At 51.8% G+C, this 20,181-nt stretch overlaps 1 protein-coding gene across 1 annotated transcript in view; it reads left to right on the forward strand.

Annotated features, from left to right (window-relative positions):
- The first annotated feature begins 100 nt into the window (after positions 1 to 100).
- Positions 101 to 20,181, forward strand: part of dync1i1a (dynein cytoplasmic 1 intermediate chain 1a) — a 36,427-nt gene continuing 16,346 nt past the window's right edge. Inside the window, exons 1-9 of the mRNA XM_084696965.1 lie at positions 101 to 378; positions 1,083 to 1,199; positions 1,736 to 1,850; positions 3,364 to 3,451; positions 5,727 to 5,786; positions 6,808 to 6,923; positions 17,471 to 17,566; positions 19,222 to 19,381; positions 19,903 to 20,002. Of these exons, the coding sequence (XP_084553091.1) occupies positions 1,092 to 1,199; positions 1,736 to 1,850; positions 3,364 to 3,451; positions 5,727 to 5,786; positions 6,808 to 6,923; positions 17,471 to 17,566; positions 19,222 to 19,381; positions 19,903 to 20,002 (843 nt within the window). The 5' untranslated portion in view covers positions 101 to 378; positions 1,083 to 1,091. The remainder of the gene's footprint in view (positions 379 to 1,082; positions 1,200 to 1,735; positions 1,851 to 3,363; positions 3,452 to 5,726; positions 5,787 to 6,807; positions 6,924 to 17,470; positions 17,567 to 19,221; positions 19,382 to 19,902; positions 20,003 to 20,181) is intronic.

Raw genomic sequence — 20,181 nt, forward strand, 5'->3', positions numbered from 1 at the left:
TTTTAAAAAGCATATATACATAGGAAAATGAACTGACGGTACTAATGTATTTCTGTAAGTGGTCAGTAGATGGCGTCATTGTAACGCGAATAGGAAAGAGACGCACGCACTGCATGTGTTAAAAGGAGGTGGGATTTCTGTGGTAGCATATTTGGATGAACTCGTGCACCTGCTTTCATCCTTTTTTTTCTAGGTAATTGCACGCCAAACGTTTATTTCTGACCACCTGCCTCATCTGAATTAAACTCTTGAGTTCTGTAGACAGAGGTGTGCGCTGTGCTCCGTCGGTACTAACTAGGATGTGGTGATCCGTCGGTTGCAATGAGACAGCATCTTTGCCAGTGACACATCATTATCATTCATAGGAAATATAACAAGGTAGGCCATATCAACGCCTTGTGTGGCACCATTATCTTAATGTATTAATAATTTGCATAATTTGAGTTTCACTAGTCGTTGTCAATTGAGCAAATTTAAATTTGCGATGATTGTTTTGTGTCATGAGGCGAGGCGTCCGAGAAAATGACGTCATTGCTAATGATAAAACTTCTAATGTGTCAGATGTGATCAAATCGTCACACACGAGCCGGTCATTTCAGCAACCATTTTGACATTTGTGTTCGTAAATAGAAATACGAAGACAGCTGGAGCGAGACACATGTCGCGGGTTTCGTGCCTTGAACAATTACTGATATTTAATGTCGCTTTATGTATTCTCTCAGTGCCGAGTAGCCGGCAGCATACACCAGCCCAAATGTTTTGAGTGACAAGTTGATAAGACAGTTTGAACTACATTATCCATACCATACCGCTGTAAACACCTGTATAGTACAGGTGTGACGTACACACCACACATGGCTTCTATCCAGGAGTGTACAAGGAATCACACTATGAAATATAATTTCCATGTTAGTTTACGTCATATCATGTCAGCTTAACCGTACCACAGCTAATGACCACACCCAGTGAAGGCCTACATAGCATCAGCCTAGCAGGGCAGCATCTTGCCTTGTGACCTGATTAGCAGTAGGCTATACAGTGCATCCTCCAGTCCTGTGTGACATTCACTATCTCCACGCCAGACACCAGACATGTCGGATAAAAGCGACCTGAAAGCAGAGTTGGAGCGCAAGAAGCAGCGCCTCGCTCAGATCAGGGAAGAGAAGAAACGCAAGGAGGAGGAGAGACAGAAGAAAGAGGTGAGAGAGAGAGAGAGAGAGACAGAGCGAGAGTAAACAGACCACAACAGACAACTCAGTGTGCTGCTGTGGAACACAGGCCTAGGTGTGTCATGAGGGTTAGGGTTCTAAGTGTGTGTGTGTGTGTGTGTCATGAGTTTTAGGGTTCTAAGTGTGTGTGTGTGTGTGTGTGTGTCATGAGGGTTAGGGTTCTGTGTGTGTGTGTGTGTCATGAGGGTTAGGGTTCTAAGTGTGTGTGTGTGTCATGAGGGTTAGGGTTCTAAGTGTGTGTGTGTGTGTGTCATGAGGGTTAGGGTTCTAAGTGTGTGTGTGTGTGTGTGTCTTGGGGGTTAGGGTTCTAAGAGTGTGTGTGTGTGTGTGTCATGAGGGTTAGGGTTCTAAGTGTGTGTGTGTGTGTGTCATGAGGGTTAGGGTTCTAAGTGTGTGTGTGTGTGTCTTGGGGGTTGAGTTTTAAGTGTGTATGTATTCATGCATGGCAAGTAGCCAAAACTCATGTGTGGCGGTGTGTGCGTGTTTGTGTGCGTGTGTGTGTGCAGACTGAGACCCAGCAGAAAGCAGAAGCTGCCCCAGAGGACTCTGACCTGGACCGTAAGCGGAGGGAGACAGAGGCACTGCTCCAGAGCATCGGCATCTCTCCTGAGCCTCCGCTAGGTGAGCACCTCACTGACCAGGAGGGCATCTGCCCTGGGTCTCTGCTAGGTGAGCACCTCACTGACCAGGAGGGCATCTGCCCTGGGTCTCTGCTAGGTGAGCACCTCACTGACCAGGAGGGCATCTGCCCTGGGTCTCTGCTAGGTGAGCACCTCACTGACCAGGAGGGCATCTGCCCTGGGTCTCTGCTAGGTGAGCACCTCACTGACCAGGAGGGCATCTGCCCTGGGTCTCTGCTAGGTGAGCACCTCACTGACCAGGAGGGCATCTGCCCTGGGTCTCTGCTAGGTGAGCACCTCACTGACCAGGAGGGCATCTCCCCTGGGCCCAGATGTAGGACAGGAGGCAGTCTTGAAGGAGGCAGTCTTGAAGGAGGCAGTCTTGAAGGAGGCAGTCTTGAAGGAGGCAGTCTTGAAGGAGGCAGTCTTGAAGTCCAGGGACTTCAAAACACCAGAAGATGTGTGAAGCAACTTCACACATCGAAGCAAAAACAACTAGTAAAGGAAAAAGTTGAGTTTAGAATAGTCAGTAGTATTCTCTTACTTCAGTAAGTATAGTTTTATCATGTTCAACATGTGATATCGGAACATCTAGCTTTTTACTTTACTGCCAACTAAAATCGTGTTTGTTTTTGGTTGAGACATTTTCATTATTTCTTGTCACTTGTTCTTATTTTCTTGTAATGAGGTTCATCATCCTAAAGCTCGTCATTTAGCTCCCATTTACAAGACGCATTTTTTTCTTTTTGTAAATCCATGATGCTCACCCTCTCATTAATTACTAACATAAATACTCTGATTCATATTTTGATATTCACCCTCCTAACAATTCCATAATTTTCAGATTAGTTTTATAACAGCAGTTGTTGACTGTTGAACATTTGGACCCATGAGTAACGTCTATAGGTTTACATGATACCTCATCCATCCACCGTGGTCGTCATGACGATAAGTTAGTTATATATATATATATATATATATATATAATCAGGAGACAGTGACATTTACATCAGAGAAAGAATTGGTGCACTGTAATCAATCCTACTGTTGGTTTTTCAATCCAGCTTTAGATTCCTAAGAAAGAAAATCATGTTCTCCTCAATGCATGTAATGAGTTTTACTTATGTACAAAATATTCGACTTGCTTCAGAGCCCTTCTCTAGTGACCCCTAGTGGCCTTGTAATGAAACAACACCCACAGAAACAATCACAGCATGTACACAGGCCTGTAATCACATGATGATCACTACATGATGATCACATAACTGCAGAACGCCAACCAAGAATCCATGTGACTCTGTCCTTCCTTGTCCTTTGTTTGACCTTCATTCCTTTTTTTTCTTCTTCTCTTCTTTTTCTTCCCATCACTCGTTTGCTTTTTACCATTTCATCTGTGTTTGTTTCTGATCCCCCCTCCCCCCCACACCCCCCCCCCCCACCCCCCCCCCACCCCCACACCCCAGTCCAGCCACTGCAGCCGTTAATGTTGGATTCCTGTTATTTTCATTACTTAGTCCCGAATCCCATGTCCCCCTCCAAGTCAGTGAGCACGCCCAGCGAGACAGGAAGTCAGGACTCGACCGACGGTGGTGCGGCGGGCAGGTAGGCGGCCATGTTTGTTTTATTAGTCACCTGGGGAAGCTGTCAACCATTAGGTATGCTCTGATTGGTCAGCAACACTCTGTGGACCGGATGGAGTAAATATCCTGGAAATGTTAGTGAACCTTCTGGAAAAGTGTTGTGTGCAAGTTTTTGTACTGCTTCAGCACAGTGATACATCTACTGGACTAGTGAAGGTTGTTGTTTTGCTTCTAACACATCTCTTCTCTCTGTCTCTGTCTCTTCCTCTCTCTGTCTCTCTGTCTCTCTCTCTCTCTGTCTCTCTCTCTGTCTCTCTCTCTCTCTCTCTCTCTCTCTCTCTCTCTCTCTCTCTCTCTCTCTCTCTGTCTGTCTGTCTGTCTGTCTGTCTGTCTGTCTGTCTGTCTGTCTCTCTCTCTCTCTCTCTCTCTCTCTCTCTCTCTCTCTGTCTGTCTGTCTGTCTGTCTGTCTGTCTGTCTGTCTCTCTCTCTCTCTCTCTCTCTCTCTCTCTCTCTCTCTGGGCATGGCAGGTACAGGTAAGCTACCCTCAGTGTTTGTTTGTGTAGCGTCTTGAGAAGGTTGGCTGGAGTCTCCCATTGTCATTTCTATATCCACGCTGCCATGACATCATCTCAACCTGTCAATCATTCTCAGAGGGGGGCGGGTCTACAAAAGACAAAGCGTCAACAAATGATGGTAGTTTAAGGAGTAGCAGGTGTCTGATCTAATAACAGATGTATAAGTGCAGTCAGACCAGGGGGCTTAGGGCATGTTCAGACCTTTACACCCAGCAGCCTGCAGGTCAGCATGTGTCAGAGAGGCTGTGACATGCTAGCCTCTGTGTGGGGGTCGTTGTCATGGTGCGGGGGTCGTTGTCATGGTGCGGGGGTCGTTGTCATGGTGCGCCCCTCTGTGCCTGTGTCGTCTCTCAGGTCAGTCCAGTGTGCCGTTAGTAAGCTACAGTCACAGGCTGACAGGTAAGCCTCTTCTCCTCTGAAATACAGGAATGCTCCCTTAGCCAATCACAGAAGCACACACACTCTCTCCCTCTCTCCAGCCACACACACTCTCTCCCTCTCTCCGGCAGGCTGGGCGAGGGAGCGGGGAAGTGTGGAGAAAACCGTGTGTGTCCCTTCCTTCCTCCCCCTCTTTCACAGCTTCCTCTCTCTTTAGGTGACTTCTACCTGTCACCCGCCCCGCAGCCCCCTCCATCCCTCCCCCTCCACCTCAAACACCGCCTCAGAAAGGTTTCCGGAACATTCCGCTCGCATGGTTCCGTTGAAGTCATTTGAGGGGCTTGAGGGGACTGGCTAAGCAAACACTGTCATCCCCGTTAGAGGTAAACCAGCCTGGCCTGTCACAGCCAGGTGACGTTCCCTGCTCTTTGCTGGCCGGCGTGCACTGCGGGAGGCATGATGGGCACCAGGATGCCACCTGGACGCCGGGGTTTAAACACCGGCATTTTGCCTGTCACCGGGGCTGCCGCGGGCGGAGTTCCGCTCGAGCGCGTGTCCTCGGGGAAACAAGGAGGGCGTCCTGCGACGCCTGGGGAGGATTACAGGGTCCGGACACCACCCACGTGTTTGTGCATGTTACTGCCGTGTGTTACTGCCGTGTTTGAGGGAGTCTGGGGGGGGGGGCAGAAGGACTTGACCCTGGCTGGGTGTGTGTGAGAACCAGGATGCAGTGTGTGTGAGTTCCAGTGTATTATTGGTGAATGAAATGCATCTCCTACCCTTAAGCACCATTATGTTGCATACATTTTCTTACATGCCCTCAAAACATTATATGTAATTTGGGTCTTATTTTGAAATGGTATTTGAAGTCTTCTGACAGATCATTAAACTGTTTACATAGCCTCCTTATATGACCTTGTACATCACAGGGTAATCTCACTCAGATTTTCCATTCATCTATTTTAAATTTTTCCTAAAAACATTTAAACCACAAACAATCTCATCCTCCATGAATAGACGTTCTGACCCTCTGCCAACCATCTGACAGGGGGATTTGATCAAAAGTAGCAGATTTAGTTTAAATATCATGTAACCGTGATCTACAGTTGAACTTGATGCATGGCCTCACAATCCAGCACTGCCTCATCAGATAATAATGTTCATAGAGGCCTAACACTCCTCTGTGTGTGTAGCAGTCATGTTCAGTGTGTGTGTGTGTGTGTGTGTGTCCGTGCCTGCTTGTGGACCTTGTGTTTTAAGCTCTTGCCTGTGTCTTGTGTGAGTGTAGTAAGTGTGTAACCCAGTGTGCTCTGCTCTTTGCTGCCCCCTGCTGACCGCCCCAGGACACTGCAGTGGGACACGGACCCCTCAGTCCTGCAGCTGCAGGCTGACTCAGAGCTCGGGTACCTCTTCTTCTCACAGATCTTGATATTATTGACATGTTTTCAACATACATCTTGGTCATTTCTGCTGTGGTGTGATAGTGACAGCTTTGATGGATGAGGAAATGTAGGGGGGAGAGAGAGGGGAGGACATGTAGGAACCGGCCCAGGCTGGAATCGAACCCGAGCCCCTGCGGTAAGGCCTCAGCCTAGTGGTCTACACAGGATGCCTCTTCCTGTCATGTGACCGTCAGATCCTACCTAGACCACGGTGCTACCTTAGCAACGGGATCCTGCACATACCTGTTGACGTCTTTGAGATAAACGTTAAGTATTCTGGTCAGTTATTCAGCCTCTTCAGCTGACACTGGTTGCTATAGCAACATGTTTGACTCCTGTATTCCTCCACTCTCTCTCTTTCCTCCTCCGCCCTCCATGTTGGGCGGCCGTAGATGTACGTGAGCTAGATAGTGACATTGTAGATGTATGTGAGCTAGATAGTGACATGGTAGATGTATGTGAGCTAGATAGTGACATGGTAGATGTATGTGAGCTAGATAGTGACATTGTAGATGTATGTGAGCTAGATAGTGACATGGTAGATGTATGTGAGCTAGATAGTGACATGGTAGATGTATGTGAGCTAGATAGTGACATGGTAGATGTATGTGATCTAGATAGTGACATTGTAGATGTATGTGAGCTAGATAGTGACATGGTAGATGTATGTGAGCTAGATAGTGACATGGTAGATGTATGTGAGCTAGATAGTGACATGGTAGATGTATGTGATCTAGATAGTGACATTGTAGATGTATGTGAGCTAGATAGTGACATGGTAGATGTATGTGAGCTAGATAGTGACATGGTAGATGTATGTGAGCTAGATAGTGACATGGTAGATGTATGTGAGCTAGATAGTGACATGGTAGATGTATGTGAGCTAGATAGTGACATGGTAGATGTATGTGAGCTAGATAGTGACATGGTAGATATATATGAGATAGAACAGATGTCACAGTGTCCTGTGTTGCTGCTGCAGCCGCAGGATGCTCAGACTGGGGGCGTCTAAGATCGTCCAGGTGGACTTCCTGCCCAGGGAGGTGGTGTCCTACTGCAAGGACACCCAGACACCCCTCACTGCACACCTGTCTGACGGTGAGCCTGTCTGTCTATCTATCTGTGGCCTGTCTGTCTGCCTGTCTGCCTGTGTGTGTGTGTGTGTGTGGGGTCCAAACCTCTCAATCCTGGTCTTTGTGCCCCCCTGCCCTGCATGTTCTAGATGTTTCCTTGCCCCAACACACCTGACTGGAGTGAACAGTTTGTGACCAGGCGTCTGCTACCCTGGGAGAGCAGGGCTGAGTAACTGCTGTGATCCAGATAGTGCTGGTCCCACCACACACGAAGCACACAGCTGCTCTCTACAGCATCTCCACATCCTCTCTCTCATCACCAGCCCCAGCGTCTTAGCTTCATTATATTCACACAACCTGCTTGAGAGGTGCACACAAAGCCAGCACTCTGAGGGCATCCTGCAGACTGGGAGACGGTGAGAAAGGGATCAGATGCAGATGTTCGGAGAGATGGGGAGGGACTGTGTGTGGGCGTGCGTGCTTGAGAAAGAATGGGAAAGAGGGTGTATGTGTGTGCTTAAGAGCGAAGGAGTGGGGGCGAGAGACTGTGTGTGTGCTTGAGAGCGGGAGAGGAAGAGCTTTAAGCACAGCCATATGCTGTGAGAGCAGGAGATGACTGCTTAGCATTACTCCCAGAACGAGCAGAACACTTCTGGTGGACCTTCAGCTCACTGGACGTCTGCATGCTGGTGCAGCTCTGGTCAACAGCTCCAGCCTGTGCTGCATGCTGGTGCAGCCCTGGTCAACAGCACCACCCTGTGTTCTCCTGTCAGGCCTGAACTAATGGAGACCCCCCCCCCCCCCCCCCAGAAGGACGCACACACAGACACATGCACACAGACGCACGCACGCACACACCAGTACCACCTTCCTCTCTTGATCCTGGGGTGGGTAACAGCTGGTTGCCATGTGAACCCAGACTTCCTGTCATTATAACTGATGGGTTTCTACTCCCTCCACTTCCTGGAAGCCTGATCAGAATTAAAATGGCTGTTTGGGATTTCCTGTCAGAGGCGGAGTCATTTATCCAGCAAGTGCACGGACGCTGACAGGCCCCTTTGATTGGCCGTTGCCCCTAGCGATGGTCGCTACACGCAGTTTTGTTTGTTTTTGGCCTCTCGGCTCTTGTGCGATAATCCAGGGGCCACTTTGAGGTGTGTGTGTTTGCAAGTTCACCCTTTAAAGTGTCTGATCTTGACCTGTCTGTCTGTCTGTGTGTGTGTGGGTGGGTGGGTGGGTGGGTGTTTACATATGTGCAGACATCTGTGATATTGTGCAGGTGGTCTGCAGGGAGCTGACCCTGGCCTCACGGAACCCTAGCAGTGGAGTGTGTGTGTGTGTGTGTGTGAGTGTGTGTGTGAGTGTGTGTGTGTGTGTGTGAGTGAGAGAGAGAGATATATAACGTGTGTGTCTGTGTGTGGCCACCTGCTGTTGCTCCGAGGGGAGCGTGTTTTTTCAGGCCTCCAGGAATTCTTCTCTCTGATTGGTGAACCTAAACAGCCCTATACTTCCTCTCTCTCTGATTGGTGAACCAAACAGCCCTCTACTTCCTCTCTCTCTGATTGGTGAACCAAACAGCCCTATACTTCCTCTCTCTCTGATTGGTGAACCAAACAGCCCTCTACTTCCTCTCTCTCTGATTGGTGAACCAAACAGCCCTCTACTTCCTCTCTCTCTGATTGGTGAACCAAACAGCCCTCTACTTCCTCTCTCTCTGATTGGTGAACCAAACAGCCCTCTACTTCCTCTCTCTCTGATTGGTGAACCAAACAGCCCTCTACTTCCTCTCTCTCTGATTGGGTCTGGGTGTAGCCAGGTGTGTGTGTGTTCAGTACAAGTAGGATTTCATATCCCCAAAGGGGCACAGTACACGTAGAGGGCCAGTGGCTCTTTAAGTGGACTTCTGTGTTCCTTCCTGTATCCTGTGTAGGAACCATGTGACGAGGAAATGGTGTCTGTGTGTGTGACAGGATGTTGACGTCTTATCTCACAGTAATCATGTTAGAGGCTTCTACATGACTCAGGGATTCTACCAGGCTCGGTCATCAACTTGAACCCTTGACCTGCGTCTTTCCCAGAGGTTCGTGTGTGTGTGTGTGTGTTGAGAGAGTTCCCAGGGTGTGTGACTCTCATTCATTACAGCAGTTAATGCCATGAGCTTTTCATTTCCGAGAGCGTTCGGGTCCATAATGACGGTGTGTGTTCAGGTTCCTGTCGCCGCGGTGATTGTCCATCATAAGTGCCATTGTGTTTCTCAATCACATTACAGCGTTGTCTCCATCCACTGATTGGCTATGAAAGAGCAGGCTTGTGGTGTGTCCCCGTGTGTGTGGGTCCGTTTATGTGTGTGTGTGTCTGTGTGTGTGTGTGTGTGTCTGTGTGTGTGTGTGTCTGTCTGTGTGTCTGTGTGTGTGTGTGTGTCTGTCTGTGTGTGTGTCTGTCTGTGTGTGTGTCTGTGTGTGTGCGTGTCTGTCTGTGTGTGTTTCCTCTGAATCGGGAACAGAAACCCTACTAGTTGTTTTTGTTTGAGAAACTGAGGTTGGGACGGGTCAAAACTCAGCCCAGTTCTCTTCAGAGTCTGTAATGGACCATGGAGAGGGCAGGACAGGGGGAAAGAGGGAAAGAGAGGGGTAAATAGGGAGAGAGAGAGCGGAGAAGGAGAGAGAGAGGAAGAGGTAGACAGAGAGTGGGGGAGGGTGAGAAAGGGAAAGAGAGAGGTGGGGGGGTAACCTAAGACAGTGAAGGGGCTAGTTTACTGCAGTTGTGATATGAAAGCAGTGGACCGCAATACGACATGAACAGTTACTAGTCTGGAAAACACCATGATGAAGGTCACAAGTTTACACGGCTCAAGCTTGAGAGTGTGTGTGTGTGTTAGCTTAGTGTGTAAGTGTTTTCCGTCTTTCTCGTTTCAGCATTTTTCTGGACCATTAGTTTCTAAGGGTGTGTGTGTGTGTGTGTTTGATTCACCTTTCATATCTGACAGTTTGGCTGGTGCTGCTTTGATAATTGCGTCCTAATTAGAAGCGGCTGATTTGCGGAGAGCGACGGACGCTCTTCCCTCCATAATGGAGCCCTGAAGAAACCAAACTGTAAATTGCTAAATTATTTTGGCCACTGGCAAACACATTGAGACCAATTAGAAAATGAACTGTGGAGTTTAGGTGTAACCGCTACCACAGAGCTGACACACGGGGTGGGCTGATGGGTGTGGAACTCTGCACGCTTCTGCCACTGAGGGCAAGTTCATCAGCTGAGCTTATGAAGTGCCTGCTTATAACACTGATGGTGTCATGTCAGCGTTCAGACAGAGAGAGAGAGAGAGAGAGAGACAAAGACAGAGAGACAGAGAGAGAGAGAGAGACAGAGAGAGGGAGAGAGAGAGACAGAGAGAGAGAGGGAGAGAGAGAGATATCAGTGACCTTGGGGTCAAGGATGGAGGATAAAAAATCTATACCACACAGACTGTGCGAGTGTTTCTGTGTGTGTCTGTGTGTGTGTGGTGTGTGCGTCCAGTTAGACCTCACAGCATCAGCACAGCGTGGCCTAGCTGGAAGATTGCGTGTGTACTGTGTGACTGTGTGCAAGCACACAACTACCTCCTTTCACTTCAGCAACTGGTCTCTGCGCCGTCCTCAGAGCTGTGTGCATGTGTGTGTGTCTGTGTGTGTGCGTGTGTGTGTGTGCGTGCGTCCACATATGGAAGAGCTTGTCCTGGCCGTGTTGTTCCAGCTCTGACAGAAAGTTAAACACAAGGTGTCGGTGTTCTCCAAGCCAAAGGTGAGCAGCAGCACAGAGCAGCAAGACTAGCTAAGGACCAACCCTTGGAGGGAGGGACTTCTCACTTCTATTGGCCCAGACCAGATAATTCTGAACTGGGACCAGACCAGCCTGAACTGGGACCAGACCAGTTTGAACTGGGACCAGACCAGACCAGTCTGAACTGGGACCAGACCAGACCAGTCTGAACTGGAACCAGACCAGACCAGTCTGAACTGGAACCAGACCAGACCAGTCTGAACTGGGACCAGACCAGACCAGTCTGAACTGGAACCAGACCAGACCAGTCTGAACTGGGACCAGACCAGACCAGTCTGAACTGGAACCAGAGGACAGGAATGTGTCTGGCAGGGCAGAGTGGAGTGTCATGTATCAGATCATACGGTGGTCAAAGGGGAAAATTGCAATCATCTGTGTGTGTCTCCCTGTCTCTCTTCCCCCCCCCCTCTCTCTCTGTCCCTCTCTTGCTCCCCCTCTCTCTCCCCTCCCTCTCTCTCTCTCTCTCTCCCTTTCTCTGTCCCCCCCTCTTTCTCTCGCTCCCCTCTCTCTGTCCCTCTCTCTTTCTCTTCCTCTCTCTGTCCCTCTCTCGCTCTCCCTCTCTCCCCCTCTCTCTCTCTTTCTCTCTCCAACCCTCTCACAGAATTTAATTATAAGACTATAAAATTAACACATTTGCCCTTAATGTAGTTTTTATGTTTAAGGTCATTGATCTGTTTTTATAACTTAACAGCTGGCTGATGTGAAATGTCAGAACTTGGTGGTTGGTGCTGTGTGGTTGTTCCAGTGTTGACCATCAGGGGGCACTCTAACCACATCCACAACACAGCCTCTCTCACCTCCCCATACCCGGGGGACAGACTGAGAACGAACCCGCTAACCAGGATTAGACTGAATTATCAATGATCTAACAATTACAGTGCATAGTCTGATAAATGTGTGTGTGTGTGTGTGGGGGGGGGGGGTTATAGGGGAAATATGTGGACATTTAACGTCTTTAGATGTCTTTCTCATGTCCGAACGGAATGGGGAGGGAGGTAGGAGAGGTAAGGTTAGGGGAGAGGGGAGAGTTAGGGGAACAGGGAGGTAGGGGGAGGAGGGGAGGGAGGTAGGAGAGGTAAGGTTAGGGGAGAGGGGAGAGTTAGGGGAACAGGGAGGTAGGGGGAGGAGGGGAGGGAGGTAGGAGAGGTAAGGTTAGGGGAGAGGGGAGAGTTAGGGGAACAGGGAGGTAGGGGGAGGAGGGGAGGGAGGTAGGAGAGGTAAGGTTAGGGGAGAGGGGAGAGTTAGGGGAACAGGGAGGTAGGGGGAGGAGGGGAGGGAGGTAGGAGAGGTAAGGTTAGGGGAGAGGGGAGAGTTAGGGGAACAGGGAGGTAGGGGGAGGAGGGGAGGGAGGTAGGAGAGGTAAGGTTAGGGGAGAGGGGAGAGTTAGGGGAACAGGGAGGTAGGGGGAGGAGGGGAGGGAGGTAGGAGAGGTAAGGTTAGGGGAGAGGGGAGAGTTAGGGGAACAGGGAGGTAGGGGGAGGAGGGGAGGGAGGTAGGAGAGGTAAGGTTAGGGGAGAGGGGAGAGTTAGGGGAACAGGGAGGTAGGGGGAGGAGGGGAGAGTTAGGGGAGGAGGGAGGTAGGGGGAGGAGGGAGGTAGGGGGAGGAGGGAGGTAGGGGGAGGAGGGGAGAGTTAGGGGAACAGGGAGGTAGGGGGAACAGGGAGGTAGGGGGAGGAGGGGAGAGTTAGGGGAACAGGGAGGTAGGGGGAGGAGGGGAGAGTTAGGGGAACAGGGAGGTAGGGGGAGGAGGGGAGGGAGGTTTGAGAGAAGGACTGCTGGAAAGTTTGAAGTCATGAGTTTTAATCATGAGTCTCGGGCTGCTTCTGAGCAGTGCGGTGTGGCGTGATGGCTTCTTTAAAGATGTGGTTCTGGGTGTGTGCCAGGGTCACCCTACCAGGGGCACACACACACATCCAACACCCCACCCCGCAAACCCACAGCCGGGGGCCTGGGGCCTGGGGCCTGGGGCCTGGGGTTGCAGTACAGCTTTAGTGTAGACTCTTTAGTTTAAAATATAAATGAATCTCCACCTGATGAGGGTCTGTAGAGACCTCCCCATCATCCCCCACCCAGACCTCCCCACCTTAACTCTCCCCACCCAGACCTCCAACCAGCATGCAGCCCTACCCATCCACACCTCCATTCAATCTGACAAGACCTTTCATTCCTCAATGATCCTAAAATGGTTACAAGCACAGCAAAGCATGTTATCCTCCCCCAAGAAGAAGGCATCCCAGTTTGATCTCTTCCCACTGAATACTTCCAGTCCCCAGAGAGGTCTCGTTCTGCCTGCTAACCCATGGTCCTGGTAGCAAGGAACAGTAGCCCATCCACACTATGTTACCATGCTAGGCTACAATGCTAGGCTTTTATGTTAGGCTACCATCCTAGGCTTCCATGCTAGGCTACCAAGTTACCATCCTATGCTACCATCCTAGGCTTCCATGCTAGGCTACCAAGTTACCATCCTATGCTACCATCCTAGGCTTCCATGCTAGGCTACCAAGTTACCATCCTATGCTACCATCCTAGGATTGTATGGTCTTCTCCCTACCTCCTGAACCATCCCCATGACGATAAGGTTTTAATGGCGTGCCGCTGATTCCTAATCCAGCTCACCACACACTCCCCCTGGCTGTGGGGGCAGGAGAGGGACCTGGTTCAGGTTGTGATTCTGTCAGTCCCCCTGGCTGTGGGGGCAGGAGAGGGACCTGGTTCAGGTTGTGATTCTGTCAGTCCCCCTGGCTGTGGGGGCAGGAGAGGGACCTGGTTCAGGTTGTGATTCTGTCAGTCCCCCTGGCTGTGGGGGCAGGAGAGGGACCTGGTTCAGGTTGTGATTCTGTCAGTCCCCCTGGCTGTGGGGGCAGGAGAGGGACCTGGTTCAGGTTGTGATTCTGTCAGTCCCCCTGGCTGTGGGGGCAGGAGAGGGACCTGGTTCAGGTTGTGATTCTGTCAGTCCCCCTGGCTGTGGGGGCAGGAGAGGGACCTGGTTCAGGTTGTGATTCTGTCAGTCCCCCTGGCTGTGGGGGCAGGAGAGGGACCTGGTTCAGGTTGTGATTCTGTCAGTCCCCCTGGGTCTTCATCGTGGCAGAGCGAGCTGTTCATGTAGCTTCCAGAGGTCCAGGAAGGCGGTCTCGAGCAGATCATCTGGACAGGTGTGTGGGAGTGTGTAGGATAGTCAGTGTTTGTCTCAGTCAGAGCTGGAGGTGTGTGTGTCTGTGTGTGTGTGTCTGTGTGTGTGTGTTTGTGTGTGTGTGTCGTGCCAGAGCCACATTAGAGGAACCTTTCATGTGCTCGTGTCCTCCTCCTCCTCAGCATTGTGCCTGTGTTGTGGTCGACACACTCCTCAACCTCTGAAAATCCCCGCAAAAGTGTGTGTGCGTGTGTGTGTGTGTGTGCCTTATACTCCATTCTCTCATTGTCTGTTTGCTGGCTGTCATGCTTTCTGTAGAAAACTCCTTGTCAGGTTTTAGGAATGTGTTTGTTTGTGACGTGTGATTGGATTGTGTATGTGTGTGTTTGTGTGTGCGTGTAACTCAGTGTAGTTGTGTAATCAGCTCCATACTCCAAAGTCACCACAGGTTTGACAGCTTGGCCCAATAAGAAGAGTAGGCCTTGTGTCATCGTGTGTGTGTGTGTGTGTGTGGAGAGGGCTGTCTCCCTGTGTTGGCACATCTTCGAACACTCTTCTGGAACCCCTCCAGGTCACAGAAACACACACACACACCAACCCTCCACCCTCCTAACCCTGGCCGTGAAGCGAGGGGGCTAGCATATTTTAGCACGCTAAGCTAAACGCTCACTGATGTTCCAGAGAGATTAGTCTCTTTGAACCCCACCAGCTACTGGGTGGAGCACATCCTAGGGGATTAATGCCATGCTTCTGCTGTACTACTGTAGGTGGCTTAGCACAGCATGGTAAACTCACACAGTCTGTCAGCGTCTTATACAAAAGCAATTGACTCCACATGTAGCCTAGCAGCTAAGCTACGCAGGACTTAGCGACAAATACATTGTCTAAGCCATGCTGGCCACAGTGTGTACAGAAATCCAGTCTTCTAAGATACTTATGTACCACTTAGCAGCGCTGCTTCCTCTCTCTGTTCGTCCTGATCTGGCTAGCTCTGCTCACACACACACACACAGATCATTCTTTGTCGTGTCGCTACGTCACACACTCACAGCTAACAACGCAGCACCTTTCTCTCCTGTCAAACAATTAGCAGGTAATTACTCGGCGGCGGCAGGTTTAGTAATAGCTGCTCTGGCTGAGATGAGCAGCGTGGTGTACCTTAGCTGGACCTCTGCTGTGTGTGAAGTGAGCTAGCCTAGCTCAACCAGAGTGCTGTGTGTGAGGTGAGCTAGCCTAGCACCACCAGAGTGCTGTGTATGAGGTCAGCTAGCCTAGCTCAACTAGAGAACACCCCCCCCCCCTCCGCGTCCTCCCTCCCCCCGCAGGAATAGTTTCCTCAGAGCTAGCTTCCCTGATAGCAACGCCAGCAGCCATGTCCTGGTTAATGTGTCTCCCCATGGCTTGTATTAAGAGTTATCCGCAAGAGAAAGGATAGGGATAGGGTTAAGGGTTAGGGGTTTCACTGAAATGAGGTGGAAACACAGGAGGTAGGGACACACACACAGATATTCCAGTCACACACACATCTGAGCCTACGCACAGGTGAGAGGGAGATTGAGATGTGAGATGAGGAAGGAAACCCTGAGGCACACCAAGATTCATCAACATCCTCTTCGTGCACCTTCTCTCAGCAGGTCAGAGCTCAAGGTCATCCAGCCAGGAACTGCCACATTGTCACTGGTACCACAGTGTCTCCAGTCCACCATTCAGGAGTCAGGGATTTTTTTGATGCTGGATCCTTCTGGCAACAATCCTGATGGATCTGCACATGGAACTCCTCCCAGAGTTGGGAGGGAGCCCAAAGCCCTGAATGTGTCCTCCTCCGGTCGCCTGTGGTGGAGAGCTGTCAGAGCGAGCGCTCCTCAACACCCTGTCTCTGGGGTCTCTCCAGACCACAGGCTCTCACCACGGTCCTGGTCACGCAGGGTCAGACCGTGCTGGAGCACAAGACCAGGCCACGGACTGTCTCTGTCCACCCTCCTGCGGGTGTGTGTGGGGAGGGGTGTGTGGGTGTGTGTAGGGGTGTGTGTGTGTGGGGAGGGGGGTTGTGGGTGTGTGGTGCTGGGTTAGGACTCTCCTGTTTTCAGTGGTACAACACATGGAACGAAGAGGAAGGAAAGCTGATTTGGCTGAGAGGCTGGGAGGGAGAGAGGCTGGGAGGGAGAGAGGCTGGGAGGGAGAGAGGCTGGAGGCTGGGAGAGAGGCTAGCCTGTCTTCCTGTGATGTCTGGCTGTCAGCCTGTCTAGATCTCTGGACTCCGTGCTAGGTTATTGAGGTCTGGCTCACTGGTGTGTGTGTGTGTCTGTGTGTCTGTGTGTGTGTGTGTGTGTGTGTGTGTGTGTGTGACTATATGACTGAGCAGTTGAAAATCAACAGTAATAAGCTTCTGACCAACTCTGGATATCACCTTTACCTGCTGATGTCTATTGTTTTTACAAACAGCAGTACAGGTTGAGAGAAGTGGACAGTAGCGGATGTGTTTACAACAATCTAAAGCTACGTCACTTTTTAATGTGTCATATAACTGTTAAATGTGTTCAATCCAGTATGTGAACTGTAAAGTATTCTACTAGCAAGGCCCTTCAGCCTGTGATTGTAACATGGCCTCGGGCCGTAATACACAAACACACACACTGTTCTGTGTGTGTGTGTGTGTGTGAAACGTTGACACGTCTGGCGTGATGGAGTCACTTCCTCCGGTGAACTGGGTGCCCACTGTCAAGACGACCCCGGCCAGTTAACCCCTGCTACCAGGGTCACCACCCAGCCCAGCCCTCTGAGGATTGCGTGTGTGTGAGCATGCGGAGTGGATGTGTGTGCGGAGACTGTGTGTGCAGAGTGTGTGTGTGTGTGTGTGTCGGCGCGTTGGCAGACACAGGTGTCAGCATAGTGTGAAGGGGAGGCCCCTGTCTCTCACCATCTGTTGCCAGGGGCGATGGGGGCGGGGGGGGGGGGGTGTGGGGGCGGAGCGGGTTAGCAACACATGGCCTGGAGCGCTGGGGGGGGGGGGGGGGGGGGGGGGGGGTTGAACAGGCTGACACACATGCATACAAGAAGCAGGTGTCTGTGCCCCCCCCTGCCCCCCGCCCCCCGGGGGAAGGGGCGAGGGTAATTGCAGGGTCAGATTTGGGGGGCAGCCGAGGGTGTGGGGGTCTGCGTTGGTGCTCTGGGGGGGGAGGGGGGGAAGAGGGTAAGGGGGGGTCAGAGGCGAGAGACAGAGCAGAGAGTGTGTACGCCACTCAGACCCACTTCCTGCTGTGTGTGTGTGTGTGTGTGTGTGTGTGTGGACTTCCTGTCTGATGAGCTGCAGGTGCGGTCCATGTGGTTGTCATGGTGATGGATCAGGCGTGGTCTCCTGTTGTACTGCTGCTGGACATGAGGGAGAACCTGGAGGGCTGGGATGGAAACAAACATTTGTTTGTGTGAGCTTTATGTGTGTGTGTGTGAGCTTTATGTGTGTGTGTGTGTGTGTGTGTGGGAGGCCCATCCGTGCTTCAGCCCTGAATGTCAGTCAGGTGTACCTGGGAATGATTAGGTGAGAGAGGGGAAGGGGAGGGAGGGTGGAGGGGTGGGGGGGTGGGTGCGGTACATCTGCTGATCATCATGCCCTCCCCCAGCAGAGGAGGAAGAGGAGGATGAAGAGGCGGCGGAGGTGGAGGCCGGGCCGGAGCCTGTGCTAGCCCAGCAGGATGAGGACAGCCAGGAGACCAGGCAGGGTAAGAACCCCCCTCACCACTGCATCTTAAACCAGCCAGGAGACCAGGCAGGGTAAGAACCCCCCTCACCACTGCATCTTAAACCAGCCAGGAGACCAGGCAGGGTAAGAACCCCCCTCACCACTGCATCTTAAACCAGCCAGGAGACCAGGCAGGGTAAGAACCCCCCTCACCACTGCATCTTAAACCAGCCAGGAGACCAGGCAGGGTAAGAACCCCCCTCACCACTGCATCTTAAACCAGCCAGGAGACCAGGCAGGGTAAGAATCCCCCTCACCATTGCATCTTAAACCTCAGCAACTTCCTGTTTACATCCCGTCCAAATATGACACAACAATCCCCCTCCCCCCACAACACAATCAACCCCACATCAGAACTTACTGGATAGAAGGACTGCTTTTTAAAATTGAATCCACCCCTCCCCTCCAGGGCTCTGTGGCCAGTCAGCCTGTCAGGGGCGTGGCCAGTCAGCCTGTCAGGGGCGTGGCCAGTGAGCCTGTCAGGGGCGTGGCCAGTGAGCCTGTCAGGGGCGTGGCCAGTCAGCCTGTCAGGGGCGTGGCCAGTCAGCCTGTCAGGGGCGTGGCCAGTGACCCTGTCAGGGGCGTGGCCAGTCAGCCTGTCAGGGGCGTGGCCAGTCAGCCTGTCAGGGGCGTGGCCAGTGAGCCTGTCAGGGGCGTGGCCAGTGAGCCTGTCAGGGGCGTGGCCAGTCAGCCTGTCAGGGGCGTGGCCAGTGACCCTGTCAGGGGCGTGGCCAGTCAGACTGTCAGGGGCGTGGCCAGTGAGCCTGTCAGGGGCGTGGCCAGTCAGCCTGTCAGGGGCGTGGCCAGTGACCCTGTCAGGGGCGTGGCCAGTGAGCCTGTCAGGGGCGTGGCCAGGGGAGTGCTCGCGTGTGACCCCAGCCGGCGGCCGGCCGGGGCAGCTTATCAGCCGGGGCTGCGGGTCAGACCTGATTACAACACTTGACCTTCTCAGACAGGCCTTCAAAGGGGGGCAGAGAGAGGGGGCTTTGTGGAGAGAGGAATAACTTCTGGGGAGGTGGAGGGGGGCTAGGGGGAGCTGTTGTTTGAGGCTGCCTGGATTAAACTCAACATGGATGCACTTACTCACACACACACACACTCACTCACTCACTCACTCACACACTCATATTGACAACGTCTCTCTCCCCCTCTCTCTGCTCCTTGTCTTTGATCAGCCCCTTTGTCTCTTCTCATGATTCCTCAAGAAGAAAGGTCCCTACGAATCAAGTGGCAGAGATCAAAGGCCGGAGCCTCTAATTGGCCGAAGGAGGGAGGGAGGGCGGGGAAGGGGCGGGGGTGACAGCAACATCCAAACCGTGCATCTTGCTGTGGCCTCCTGATAATCAGGAGAGTCTGCTGTCTCAGACCTGGGTGTCTCAGAGCTGGGTGTCTCAGAGCTGGGTGTCTCAGAGCTGGGTGTCTCAGAGCTGGGTGTCTCAGACCTGGGTGTCTCAGACCTGGGTGTCTCAGACCTGGGTGTCTCAGACCTGGGTGTCTCAGACCTGGGTGTGTCCTGAACTCTGGGCAGGTAGAAGCATTCTCTAAGGGGTTCTCTAGACTGGTATAATTGTTCTTGGAGAACAGTGACAAAGTATCACAAGTGTGTGTGTGTGTGTACGTGTGTGTGTGTGTCAGGTCCCAGGGAGTTGACAGATGAGGAGAAGCAGCAGCTTTTGCTCTCGTCAGAGTTCCTGAGCTTCCTGGACAGCAGCAGCAGGGTTATGGAGCGAGCGCTCGCCGAGGACGCTAACATCTTCTTTGACTACAGTGGCAGAGACCTGGAGGACAAGGAGGGGTACGTGTGTGTGTGTGGTCATCCTTCTGTGTGTGTGTGTGTGTGTGTGTGTGGTCATCCTTCTGTGTGTGTGTGTGTGTGTGTGTGGTCATCCTTCTGTGTGTGTGTGTGTGTGTGGTCATCCTTCTGTGTGTGAGTGTGTGTGTGTGTGTTCTTCGTTATGCATGGGTGTGCATGCGCATGCATTTTTGTGACTGTGTGAACCCTGCATTCCTGTGAGTGTGTGTGTGTGTGTGTGACTCATCTCTGTCCTGTTATTTAGGACATCAGAACCTCTTTGTTCTTCAAAGGCATGCCTCCCTGGTGATGTCACTCTCAGATCATGTGACTGTGGAGCGGTGGCCATTTTGTTTTGTAGTGAGAAAGGTTGAGAGCGGAGCCTTCCTGTCTGAGCAGCTCCCCCCTCTCTGCTCCCCTAGAGGAGGAACAACTACAGAAGATCAAACACAACAGTGGAATGCCCTCTCCCTGTTTGACTGCATGTCCATATAACCTTTGACCCTGCTTCTGATTGGCCACAGGGACATGCAGGGAGGGTCCAGCCTGTCTATGAGCAGACTGTTCTACGACGAGCGCTGGTCCAAACATCGAGTCATTACCTGTCTTGACTGGTCCCCACAGGTAAGGGCCTGTGAGAGTATAAGGAGAGTGTGTGTGTGTGTCTTACCTAACCTCACAACACCTCTCCAACAATATGTTTCATTTTCAACTTCTTTCTCCTCCTCCTCTGACCCCTTCCCTTTCTCCTTTTGTCTCCTTCCCCCCTCCTTCCCCCCTCCCCCCCCCCTCCATCTCTCCCC

Source organism: Hypomesus nipponensis, chromosome 4, assembly GCF_054491055.1.
Source record: "Hypomesus nipponensis isolate SF chromosome 4, ASM5449105v1, whole genome shotgun sequence".
Taxonomy (NCBI): domain Eukaryota; kingdom Metazoa; phylum Chordata; class Actinopteri; order Osmeriformes; family Osmeridae; genus Hypomesus; species Hypomesus nipponensis.